This window comes from Cimex lectularius, unplaced genomic scaffold (genome assembly GCF_000648675.2).
Source record: "Cimex lectularius strain Harlan isolate CLEC.00 unplaced genomic scaffold, Clec_2.1 scaffold11, whole genome shotgun sequence".
Classification (NCBI taxonomy): Eukaryota; Metazoa; Arthropoda; class Insecta; order Hemiptera; family Cimicidae; genus Cimex; species Cimex lectularius.
The window spans coordinates 28,072-41,711 of NW_019392673.1; the positions used below are offsets into that span (position 1 = coordinate 28,072).

The 13,640-nt window shown below is 34.8% G+C and overlaps 1 protein-coding gene across 5 annotated transcripts in view; it reads left to right on the forward strand.

The window, feature by feature from the left end:
• The window catches only part of LOC106669425 (transcription factor Sp9), a 56,136-nt gene that overhangs the window by 22,422 nt on the left and 20,074 nt on the right, over positions 1-13,640 (forward strand). For 4 of the 5 annotated variants that reach the window (XM_014398897.2, XM_014398899.2, XM_014398901.2 and 1 more), the window contains exon 2: positions 7,672-7,740. The exons of the other annotated variant lie outside the window; for it this stretch is intronic. In XM_014398897.2, the coding sequence (XP_014254383.1) occupies positions 7,672-7,740 (69 nt within the window). The remainder of the gene's footprint in view (positions 1-7,671; positions 7,741-13,640) is intronic. 5 annotated transcript variants of the gene reach the window in all.

The following is a 13,640-nucleotide window of genomic DNA, read 5'->3' on the forward strand; positions in this document are numbered from 1 at the left end:
TCTGTGGTAAATTATGTAAAAATTGAATCAAAATTAGAAGGAACTAGAGAAAATCAGTTAGAGTTTCAGTTTTAATTTCAAAAATCTATACCTTATACCTGAAATATGTTTTATGTGGAAAAAAGTGTTTTGCATGTGAGTGAAAGATGATTCTTGTTGGTGAAGGGAACGAAAGGCCGATTTATTTATTAACGTCAGTCAGATGATTTTCTTCGACGGTTCCGTTGGTTTTTAATGAAGACTCTTTTTCCAGAGCAATCAGAATCGATGAGTCGCGTTCATTAGTTGTTTACAAATTAACCGTTTTTTTTCCTCGAGTCCTTTCTCCGCTGGCTCTTTTCCTTTTCTCCTCTCACAATTGCGGCCTTTCGGAATTACAAGTTGTCACCTGACTGAACTGACGTATCAGATGGAACGACTGGGGCCCCCATTAGAACCGACCGCATATGGGTCGTAATGACCCCCAGGCTCCGAAAGCTACCGGGCCGCAACAGAACAAAAAAACACAAATCGAGATTAAAAAAAAAGATCGAAGAGACCATATTTTACCTTTCGGCATTTCCGAAAGATCGCCGTTCCGAAAGGTGAAGAAAAAAAATTGGGAAAGCGCCGCAGGTTCAGATAATTTAAGATTGAAATTATAAATGTTAATTGCCCCGGGATGATTATATTCACATCTGTAAAAATATGTTCTTTTAATTATAGGGCCCATTTGCCAGGGCTGGAGGTCGTAATAGCCTTTAGATCCGATTCCCAAACTGGAAAATCGGTGACCAATTTTTAAATAGTTGTTCCTACTGGTAAAAATTAAAAAAAAAAGAAAGAAGACACTTCCAGAGGAATGAGGTCGGCCTGTAGGGCAGGCATAAGAAGTGAGATTGAGCACCATTAGTTCCGTATGCTTACCACACAATTAAACTACTACTTTAGTGCACCATTATTACGTCGACGCTTTTTCTATCCAGTCAAAAAGTTTCCCATAAACCAAGCCATCATCATTAATATAATTAAACGACTAGAACATAGAATAACTGAAAACTTATTTATTTTCTTTACTAAATTTGAAATAATACTTTCATTTTAAATAGACATAATCGAGTTTTGGCTAAATTTTTATTAAATTGACTCTCTCTCTCTCTCTCTCTCTCTCTCTCTCTCTATCTATCTATCTATCTATCTATCTATCTATCTCTCTATCTGCCTATCCATCTGAGTCTGGATATTGATCGCACTCTTTCTCTCTCTCTCGTTCTCTTTCTCTCTCTCTCTCTCTCCCTCTCCCTCCCTCCCCTCCCTCTCCCTCTCCCTCACCCTCTCTCTCCATCTCTCTCTCTCTCTCTCTTTCTCTTTCTCTTTCTCTTTCTCTTTCTCTCTCCCTATCTATCTATCTGTCTCTATCTCTTTCTCTTTCTCTTGTAACAATTATTCCAAATTTGTATAATTTGTTGTCAACGTTTGGGTTGGTAGTGATCCTAATCAATTCTAGTAGGATTATGATTCTCTAGGTTCTCTATACAGAATTTCACAATTAAATTCAATATGAACCTTTAAAATTTTTAAACAAAGACAATGGAATAATTTAGGTTAACAAAAGGGAAAAGGTATGTTGTTATTCATGTCATTGATCCATTTAGACAGTTAAATGGAATTTCTCCGAACCCAACAGTAGCAATTGTTTAAAAACAATTTCCTAATTCTTTATTATTTGATGCTATTATTTATCGATTGCTGGATGGTGTGACCTCTTTGCAGCTGAACTATCAACTTAGACACACGCGCTTGTGCGTTATGTGTGAATCCCAGTTAAACTGGCTATCCTCGGAAATCGGTAAGTTCTAAGCCTCGAAGAAAAAGTGAGCCAAACATAACAAGGTTCTATAAGTTGTGAAGTTCGTTTTATGTTTGGTATTGGAAGATTTGTTTTGATTAATTTTACTGGTAAAATTCAGTAATAATTAAATAATGTTATAAATGATTTCCATGTAACGGTTTATGTGATTCAAAGGTGCGACAGAATTCGGGACATTTTTACGACTTTCATTGGCCAGGGTAGGAAATTAGCCAAGAAGCTGGTTTTGGGAGGCCGACCGTAAATATCACCTGTCTGGCCATTAAAATGCCCGTAGTAACCACCTCTTGTAAATAGAACTTTGTCCGCGACAATATTTCGAGATCTAATTTCCTCATTGGGGTTGGTGTTAATGGGAGGTGATACGTTATAAGAGAAGAGCAGACCGCCCACTCTCTGATGTGATAGATACAGATGAGTCGACACATATAGACACCCATGTCACGAGCACATGTGACACCGGTTTTTATGCCTCTTGTCGTTAATAGATTTGACTTTAAACCTTCCCCGGTCCGGATCAAACGAGCCGGAATAGAGGGTCCCTTTTGAATTTCAGCCCCATTAAATATTTTTCGCCGGAAAACGCCTTTTCGGGAACGTCTCCGTTTAATAATTGGCGAGGGGCCTTTTTGAAGAGCTTATTTTATTTAATGCCGGTTCGGAAACGGGACGGGTTAATTCTGGTGACTTTGAACACGAGACGCGGGCGAGGAATGCTGTTAATGGGAGCGTCATTACATTCTCTTTGAGTCTCTAATTGCGGATATAACAAGGAAGGGCATTTGTCACACGATAATTTGATGACTAATTCTGTTAGGAGGAGGATTAATTACTCGAGTGTCCATTTACATGCCTAGTTTCGGATAAAGCCGTGGGTTACTTGCGGACTCAATGTCTTAGAATTCAACACTTCTTCACGCATTGTTTATGCCTAGAAGACCAAAAAGGTATGTGTGGTAATGTCCTGGATTTAATGCCACTGACGGAAAATCATAAAACCAACATCTCATTTCACTTTGTTCGACTTCTGTGGTCTTACCTGTGTAAAAAATGAAAAGATAATCTCACAATACCTTTGCGACCTACACAATGAGATTTGCATATGGTAATATGTACAATTTTAATTTATAAATCAATTCTACTAAAACACTAATCATTTTTCAAGATGAACCGGCTAATCCACGCGTTTCTTTGACAAAAAAGGACAAAATAAAGATTCTCTGCTTAGTTCAAATCACACTTAAATCTGTTCTAACATTTTGCACATAAAGATGGGTAGTCTCAGGCAAATAAAGGCAATGTAATGCCACCACCATTAACTAATGGAAAATATGGTAATATGTAAATATTTTATATTATCTAAAAACTATTAAAACGCTATTCAATCATCAAGATTGGTGATAAGGATTTCTATACCTAAAAGTTAAAAAAAATAGAGATTTTTTAATTTAGGCAACGACTGAATATCATAAAAATTACGCTATCTAATTTCTGTCTGTATAAAGATCTGTATGTCCAGGCAAATAAAATTAATGTAATCAACGATGTTTATACCATTTAATGAACAGTAATTAACTTATGAAAAATATGCTAATATGTAACATGTTTACTTTAAATTTCTGGTTTAGATTAGGCAACGACTGAATATCATAAAAATTACACGATCTAATTTTTGTCTGTATAAAGCTCGCAGTATCAGGCAAATTAAATTAATGTAATAAACGATGTTTTTACCATTTACTGAACAGTAATTAACTTGTGAAAAATATGGGAATGCATAAACATTTTATCAGGCTTTTGTAGTTTGTGGGAGTCCTTGACATTACTCCAAATCGAGTAATTTTGGTCCGCAAGCTATCTTAAGAAAACCAAATTGGTGGAAGAGTTTGTATAAAAGAAATAAATATTTATTTGAAAAAAATCACCCATTATAACTTGCTGAATATGTAATATATGAAGAGCGATTTTAATTAACCATCAAATTTTTTCCCAAACACTTATCAGCTTTAAAGCTTACTTAGCAGAAATCATCAAAGTTCTTTTCTCAAAGATTGCTTATGCTTTATTTTTGAGTCATCATAGAGAAGTATTTTTATAAAAAATAATAATTGCAGTATATTTTCTCTGCGTCTTGATTTTCAGCTTTTCTCGTGATATAGATGCATTTACAATGGGGGATGTAAAAAAAGATGCAATTTTCTTTTTGTACTTAATGTGTTTTTTCTTTACTTTAAAAGTATTTTTTAACTTTAAGGGAGTACAAACTAGAGCTTATCATCTCTTTTGAATGATTTCTCCAGGCGTCAATGTCGTAAACGTTGCCATTTGTACGATTTCCCCCCCAGTTTTATTTTCACAACGGGAGGACCCCCGTGTGTATGTGTGTAAATAAGAGGAGGCCGGAGAATGGCATTTGGGAGAAAACAGGTAATTTTATGTAAATCAGTGGCATCATGGCATGTTTTATTCATGTTTGTTTTTAAGTAGGGCGAAAATTCCTTGCGCCGAACAGTTTAAACTCGGTTTCTTTTTGTCGGATCGGGCTTCCGAGTAGGCCCAGAGGGGAAGATGAATAATCCCAGTGAATCCCGAATAGGTGAAGCTCATGTGAATTCCGTTTCGGTTTAGGAAATCACTACAAAATCGCCCTCGGAAATTACACAAAATCGCTTTTTCCACCATTTCGAGAGAGAAGACCGGAGAGAGGTTCACGAAAGGGCAACCCGTTTCGATCCTGCTCCCGCTTCGCCCTCGACCATCACGATAAACTTTTCGAGAAAGATTGACAGTGTAATTGCGAGACAAATCATCTGCTACTACGCCGTTTGGAAACGGTCGATGCGGTATGTTTTGGCAGGTGATTTGAACCGCAGTTTTAACTGTTCAAACGTTTCAATTTTTTCAACAGAACCAATTGAACTTAAAAAGAGTGTGAATTAACCTGCAAAAACTGAGCAGACCATCCCACGAATTATTAATAAACTTGTCTAAAGTTTAATCAAAGACAATTAAACTAAAATTGCTGTTTTATTGACCTATTCGCTCAATATTACGAAAGACTAGCCCATTTATTATTTCATACACATCAAGAGCATAATTTTATGACCATTAAACCACCATGAAAACTTTGAAACATGATACAATGTCATTCAACAAACAATTAGGATTTGACAAATAAAAAGCTCTGTTAAAAGAAACAACTTGAAAGCCGACTAAAACTTATACGTTATAAACTCACTGCGGTCATTTGGATGTAAACTTTTAGGATCTTAAAGACGTACAAGTTCAAAAATCTTATTGCTCCAGAAAGAATTTTTACTTTTTGGAAAAACATCAAGTACTTCTTTTTTGTAAGTATTGTAGTAATTGTTTAAATAAGACAGTTTGTACTGAAGAATCTCAAATTTCTTAAGTCTTGGCTGTCGTTTGCGTGTGTATATATTGTATACATTATACTCATTTTTTATGTAAACTTCATAATTTTGAAATATTTGGGCATTAATATAGACAGGATTGTTTTTGTTGACTTTCAAGTAAATCTTCTTTAACAGGGCTTTTTATTTGTCACATCCTAATTGTTTGATGAATGACCTTGTATCATGTTTCAAAGTTTTCATGGTGGTTAAATGGTCATAAAATTATGCTCTTGATGTGTATCAGTACCTGAATTTTTGAAAGCAGTTTGAGAGTATAGCAAAATTGTAAAAATATATTATCGTTATCATTATGATTAGGGACAATCAAACATGTGAATTTGGTTCATTATTATATACCCAGAATGCTAGTTATAACAAAATTGTGGATTGGATGAAGGTGACATGCAGTTTGGTATTTCTGATCATTTTGGCTTGTCCGACGCGTTTCAACTTTTCAAATTCGGAAAAAATAAAATATGGACAGGCAAAAACAGCGAAGGTTGCCAAATAAAAATGAACTAAACGAACGGATATGCCAGTATTCAGTTTCTCTCCCTGCAGACCACAAGAAAAAATCTCATAATGAAAGCCGACATAGTTTGGCCGTTTCTGTTCACTTTTGATTTGTCAGACGCGTTTCTGTTCTCATCAGCCTCAGTGATTGGTCGGTCTCACAAAAAATTTACTACAATACAATACACAATACTTTATTAGAATTGATAAAAAAAAAATAGAAATACTGATACAAAGTATAATAAGCATGCTAATTGCCGTCTGCTGAGTTTGCTGCTTAAAAGCTTACAAATACAGAAATATTAAAACAAAAAAATTCGAAGAGAAAATTAACATATAGCAGGTGTATGAATCATAATAGATGGAAATATGAGAAAAATGAAGACAACAAAAAGAATTAAATAAGAACAAATTACCTTTTGAGAACTGATAGAGTACTAAAAAACAAAGCAGTAAAAGTAAAAGTTATAATATTATATATAAGTTATTATAATTGTACAGGGACGACAATTATTGCATATCTGAAAGCCACTCGTATCTCACTCATCAGACACAGTTTAAACCTGTTTTTGCAACCGAAATTCTTGCTTCAAAATGGTGAGATAGGGAAAGACGCGGAGTAAAAATAACACCCAGGTATTTGTACCTATTGACTACTTGGATTTTGTAACCCTTATAAAACCATTTTACCAGCCGGTTTACCCTCATTGCGTAAGATCATAATTTTTGACTTTTTTAAATTTACAGATAAGTTCCAAAGATCACAAAAGGACTCAAAGATTCGAATATTATTTTGCAAACTAGCCGGACTCTCAGCAATTAGGACTATATCATCCGCATATAATAATATTGTTATTTTGGTATTACCAACAAGAATTCCTCCTTCTAGTAGGTTAACAATATCGTTTACAAAAAGGGCAAATAACATGGGGCTAAGCACACACCCTTGTCTTACTCCAGTTCCTACTGTATTTAGAAATTCCTTCTGAGGTTCGAACCGCTGAGGCTCCCGAGGTATAAAAGCATTTAAGTATACCCACAAACTTAGACGATATACCCATGAGCTTTAGAAATAAGGATGAATGACTGAGTCAAAAGCTGCCTTTAAGTCTATGAAAAAACAATGCACTTTCCTTCGCTATTCTGAGAGCTTCAGATGTATTAGATTAGACAGAACAAAGATGTTATCGATTGCAGAATAACAAAAAAAAATTTACTAAAGATGGCCAAAACGGCGAAAATGGCAAATTAAAATGAACGAAAACTACCAGACATGTCGGCGTTCCCGCAGACCCCAAGTGCAATGTGGGACTCGGCTGTGATTAATAAATTAGACTGCTGGTAATAAGACTGAAAGAGAAATATGAAATTGGCCTTAAGAGTGGTACTGGAAGAACCATCCGAATAATACACATTTGTGAAGAACTTACTGCTCACAGACTTGTAAATTCAAAGAAAGCTGAGAAAATCCTATTCCGAGTTTATTTCAACAAAAAGACTGTTAAAAAATGTATGCAGGATGAGAAGTGACCTATAGATTACTGAAAACATTCATTGTGAGACAGGATCATGAATGAAAAGGAAATAAATTTCAATATAGAAATACAGATTATTACTTAATTTTTAGATCTTAGCTAAAATCCTGTAATGATTATACCTAATTTATAAAAAGCAGCGATCTGGATATTTCCTTCGCGCGAAACATCGAAACATGGCATGAATACGTTGATGTCTCGTCGCTTGGCCCGGGGCTAACATGTAAATATCCAACTCATTAGCTTCCCCGTTCATTTGTAGGCCGGCTACCGATCCTTGTTAGACTCTGACAGTTTACTTTGTAATAACTCCAACTGACTAATGGCCGTCTGCTGACTCTCTTCCTCTCTGTTCCAGGTACCTGAGCTCAACACAACAGTCAAAGCATGTGCGACGGACACTTGGCCCACCGAACAAGAAATAATGGTCAGTACAGCTTTGTACCTCACTTAAAAATATCCCATGATCTTCGGGGATCACTTTTAAAACTTGGGAACACATTTGACCATCTTTGCAACGTTAATAATCACAGTTGGTTGACTTGTTTCAAACGCGCGGTAGTTCTTTAACATAACCTCATTTATTCGTAATTATTTGTTATATAAACATTATTAACCTTTATTCATTCCCACGGAAATTACCATGATACTAAAGAACCCCATCTAAGTCTCACAATCAAGGTCTAATTAACGCACCTAAAAAAAAAAATTCCACGCATTTATGCATATTCGTTCTATAATCAACAACAAATGCTAAAAAAATATATTTTTCTCTAAGCTTGGTTGACCAACATGCATCTGTTTTGCGACATTAGGGGCAGAATAGTCAATAATAATTGTTTGTGTTGTAACTGAGGTGATCGCTAATTTTTCATGTTGTAGACTAAGTTCATTATGTTCGGCTAACCAAGAAAAATATTAATAAAACCAGGTCCTGCTATTTCTGAACTGAATACAAACATGCTTAATATACATTTGGTACTTCATTTTATCAATTTTTTTCTACCTGGCGTCGCACAGTGCTCGGAAAGTGTCTTAAATAATGAAATTTGTCCTCAAATCAGTTCATTTAAATCATGCTAACATTTAAACAATTATGAAGAATAAAGAATCAACTGAAAGTCTCATAATCATTTCAATATTTATAACAGAATAAAAGATCTAGCAACTCGGTATCCTTCCCGCCAAGGAAAAATCCTGAGTTACAACACTTTTGGTTGACCTGACAAGGTTTTGAGGTTATCGGAATTATAGATCTATTTACTCTAGAAGCTTCGAAGTTTGCAGATTTATTACTCAATCCCAGATAACAAACTGCAGAAAATTTTAACCTCAAAAGACATGTTGGAGCAGAGTAATACAATTAGCTGCATTAATTAAGATGTTAAGAATACACTAGTCGAAAAGTTTTATTTTTTGTTACATTTTTGGAAAAGTTGGTGAAAGATTATATTCATAAATTAGGTGGGGAAAGGTTAAAGCTTAAACAAATAATCGGTCTTATCTTGAAGCTCTGTGGAGCGTTTTTTTAAATCCATGCAGATCCAGAAAAACTTTGAATTCATTTACGTTTATTTTAGGATTCTTACTATTTGGTTATATGCAGTGTGTTATAAAACTATTATACAGTAATTTGGGTTTAGATAATTTATAAACAACATAAAAATTTACACAACAAACTTCATATTTTGGGCTTGTTTTGGCTTAAGTCGTACAAAAATTATATCCATGAAAAAACGACATTCAAATGCAATGTTACAAATCATAAAATTCTAACCTTGAAAACTAAAATAAAACAAGTTGAGATAAAAAAGTCAATGGCACGAGCGGGATTCGAACCAACGATCTTTGGCTAGATACGCCGCTGCTCTACCACTTGAGCTATCGTGACCTCGATCCACTCGGATACCAACTTCCCATCTCAACCCCACCTTTTTGAATTTTCCCTCCTTTTTGCCATTTTTCAAATGTCGTGTAATCGGATTGGATTCTCGGCGATTTTAGTGAATCTAAAATAAAACATTTAAAAAAAGTGTTTTTTGCTGCCTCAGTACCACTGTGTATCGTTTCCTTTGCAACAGGATAAAACGCCAGTAAAACATACACCAGATTGAGATTATTTTAAATAACTTTGCTGTAAATGGATGTACATCAGGGTAAGAAACGTCATGCAAAGCTCGTTTCAACTTTAAAATCGTGACTCTCTTGTTTAAAGTAATGAATTTCAATTGGTCATTTGAACGTTCTTAGTCGGAGTTGCGGCCGATTAAGTCCGTTTACGTGTCATTCTTTTCGTACAGTGTTGCACATTTAAATGAATAATGGTTTAGTAGACAAATAATGGTCATTACATAAACAGTAGAATGTTAAACCCAACATAACATGAGCTGAATTTTGATGTAAAGTAATCTATGGCTTATTCTATCCAAGAAACGTTTAAAAAGTTATGGCTTTGCATTTTTATCTTTAGATTTTTCTTTGTATGAGACAAATTTGTCCAATTTTCCAGGAATGTAATGAAATATTTGGAATAAACTAGGGGAAAGTCAAAAGGAGTAAAGTCAAAAACTATACTCGTCTGTTCAATTATTTATCTTGTGCGATTTTTATCATTATGATATTGTTTTTTCACTGTTTTAAGATAAATTTATATAAATTACTCTCCAAGTGACAAGATCTAATGATGCAGTTGAGCCTTATTCGTGCTTAAATTTCTATCTCCGCAATCTCGTTACCTTGTTATGAGTTCACCTCCATTTTTCGAATATTCGATTTTTATTTTACGGCCCATTACTCCGTGGTTGTTGTTGTTTTTTTCCTTCTTTTTCTATCGATCCATCTGGACTGGTTTTGCGGCGGCGGTTGCTAAATGGTCCATTTATCTTTTTCAGAGAAAATAACCAAAAAAATCACGTTTCTCGCCTCCTCCTGGAGCCGTTGCGGCCATGTTGTCCAGACCGAATTTCATTACGCTCTTCGGTTCCTGGTAATGACTCCATGTCACTTTCTTCCTCTTGGCCGCTTTTCGACGGCCTTGGCCGCTTCATTACCGAGATGCCATCACGCGGTCGTTAAAGGGTCTCTTCATTTTCTTTTTCAATTTGAAAGTTTTACATAGGCCCTGTTTTATTTTTTAATTATACTTATTTGCCTAACCCCCTCCCAGGTCGATGAAAATGTCACCAGTTTGTACACATATTTGATAAAGTAAAAGGCCCGGTATTGCACAAGGGAAAACCGCTGTGGAGAGATTAAGAAACCGACTTCGTGCTTGAAGCAGTCTGAAATAACATTTACTCAGATCAACCTTATTCAAACCTTGACTTAAAAATAGAACAGATAGGTTGAAATCGCATATATAAAGCACCAACGCAGATTTGTTTGTAAAATATCCCGATACCTTGATAGCGAACAATACCTCTGTGAGATTTAATGACATCATTTCAATGACAAATGGCACAATCAATTCCAATTAAAAAGGGCACCATGTGGCAAATTGCAACTCTTCTCAGCAGATGATTCACACAGATTTTTCGAAAAATTTTCTGACCTAAACGATATTTCGAAATGTTTATGATCATGTTATGTTCGATTTGCTCAGAGACCTCCTTAGAATTTCAATAACAGAATTAATACATTAACATGCTTAGGTGGAAAGCTTTAAGAGACTGTAAAATTATAAAAAAGGCAATGTAAATTAGAAAAGAATATGATAGATTGAAAGTAAAAAATAAGATTCATATTTTTAATTTAATTAATTAAAATATAGCTTGGTCATTTTCGATCATTTGGTTCTATCTTTACAGGCTGTTTTCCTGTTCTTGTCAGTTTTTCATCATTGAAGCATGCAAAACAGACCAAAATGATCATCACATGATTTATCGCTTTGCAGACTCTGGAAATCTCAAAAAATTAATAATACCAAAATTATTTTATTAAGTCGTATCTCTCACGAAGCATCGGATAAAACGAGGACGGGAAATAATGGTTATAGTGGCGCCCCCGGGTTGATTAGCGCCAGGGATCCCCGGAATCTTTTTGCTTTCGAGTTTCATTCTCCCAGCCCTGCCCATGGTCGACTCTTCGTTTTACCCTTGCGGTAATGGGACCTGGAATTGCGTTTCGAGGAACGGATTGATCTGGCACCGGCACGGTCATAAAGATACAATAAAAATCGCCGGGAGCGAAGGTGAGCCCCTAGGAGACTGAAAGAACTGCGAAGCATTGTGTACGCCCCGAACGTCTTTTTCGAACACCAATCCACACTTGGAAAATGTCAGTAAATGTTTAGTATTAATTATACAGCAAAATGGAGATAATTGTATTTTTCTGTACCTGTATAGCATTTTCATAGCCATTAAAATTAATTATATTACATTAATCTACTGAACCAAAATTTGCCTCTCCCTGTTTATATCCTTAAAGTTTATATTCAAAAGATAGATTTCGTCTTTGAATTGCAAAAAAAAAACAATTGCTGAACAAAGCAATTCTGGAAATAATTTAGTTTTAGCACAGTTCACTAAAACGCAGGAGTCACATCTTGCTTCTCCCTGATTATATCCCTAAAATTTATGTAAAACTATATCTGTGGCTGTTACGGTTTAGGCGTTGACATGGCGCTCATCACTGTAAAATAAATGTCCGGGTTCGAATCCAGTGGCCCTGCATTCAACCCGACATACTTACAAATAGGCTTTTTTTTTCAAAAACACAGACACCCCGAGGGTGACATGACCTCTACTGTTGTGAACCCTCTTAAAAAATCATATCTCGTGCTGTTTCACATGTGCCGATCTTTCGAAAAGTTTAAAAAAAAACTGCTTCAGTTAAAGTTTATATTTTTAAAAGTTAATTGCAAGTACCGACTATAGCGATTGTGGGAATAACACTTTTAAGACATGCAACATTCACGAAGACGCAGGACATCTAGCCTCTCCCTACTTTCCTAAATCTGTATTCAATGATTTAGTGTTTGTATTTTAAAAAGAAAACGCCATTTAGCGAATAAATCACTGCTGGAATAATAGTGCAAGTAAATTTCACGAAAACGCATTAATACACACCCTGCTTATGACCCCAAAGCATATAACCAATTTACTGTTTAAAAAAAGGACATAAATACATCAACAGATTAAATTAATTCTGGAAATGTCAACATCCGAGTTCGTCGGTCTTGTAAAATCTAACAGAAATTCACGGAAAGAAGAGTCACATTTTACCACTCGATACTTATAACTCTGAATTCCACTGATCAATTGTTCGATTTCGTGTTTGTATTTTGAAAAAACCAATCACACATTTGATCTACCGAATAAAGCAATTCAGGAATAATAGCACAAAAATAATTCACGAATGCGCATGATTCACATTTGTCCTCCCCCGGCTTATCTCCCTAATGTAACAAGTAACTGTAACAACACTCGGATGAAAAATAAGAGCAATTCCGCAACATTAACATAAAATATAACACGCAATTAAATTCACAAAAAGTCATTAATTCGCATCTTGACTCTCCCTGCTTATGATCCAAAAATATATCGATTTATTGAAAATAAAATATAATCTACAGAACAAAGAGATCTTGGAAATAATAGCAATAATGCTTTCCTCATGAAAACGCAAGATTCACATATTGTCTCTCTCTTCTTATAACTCTAAAGCCGTCTGCCCGATTTAGTGTTGGTATTTTGAAAAATAAAATATCACACCTTTGATCTACCGAATAAAGCAATTCTGGAATGATAACACAAGAAAAATACGCGAAAAGTCACGATTCCCATCTTGCAGTTTCCCTATAATCCTCAACAGCTGGAAATTGTATTTTTTAAATAAATACTTTGAGATACCAAATAATGCAGTTTGTGAATAATCAATTCTCATACTCATATTCCCTTCTTGCCTCTACCTGCTTACATCCTTGATTTTTATATTCAACAGAGTGAAATAGTCCTGGTAGTTTTAAACATAAAATATCACCTTTGATTTTACCGAATAGATCAATTTTGTAATAATAACAATAATAGTCGCTCTTATTTACAAAAAGCAAAATTCACGAAAACAGTCACACGTCGCCATTTCCTGTTTATATCCCTAAAGACCGGTCGATTTAGTGTTTAAATTATTAAAAAGGAAATATCACAATTTGGATATAAAAAAACAAATCAATTTACTTGTTATTATTTCTAAATTGATTTATTTTTTTATATCAAAAGTGTGATATTTTATATATTCAACAAGTTTTTATGGTATATGCCAATATGCCAGGTATACTATTTGGAATATCGCACAACTAAAAACAGTTGGGGATTAAGTCTGCCCTAAATA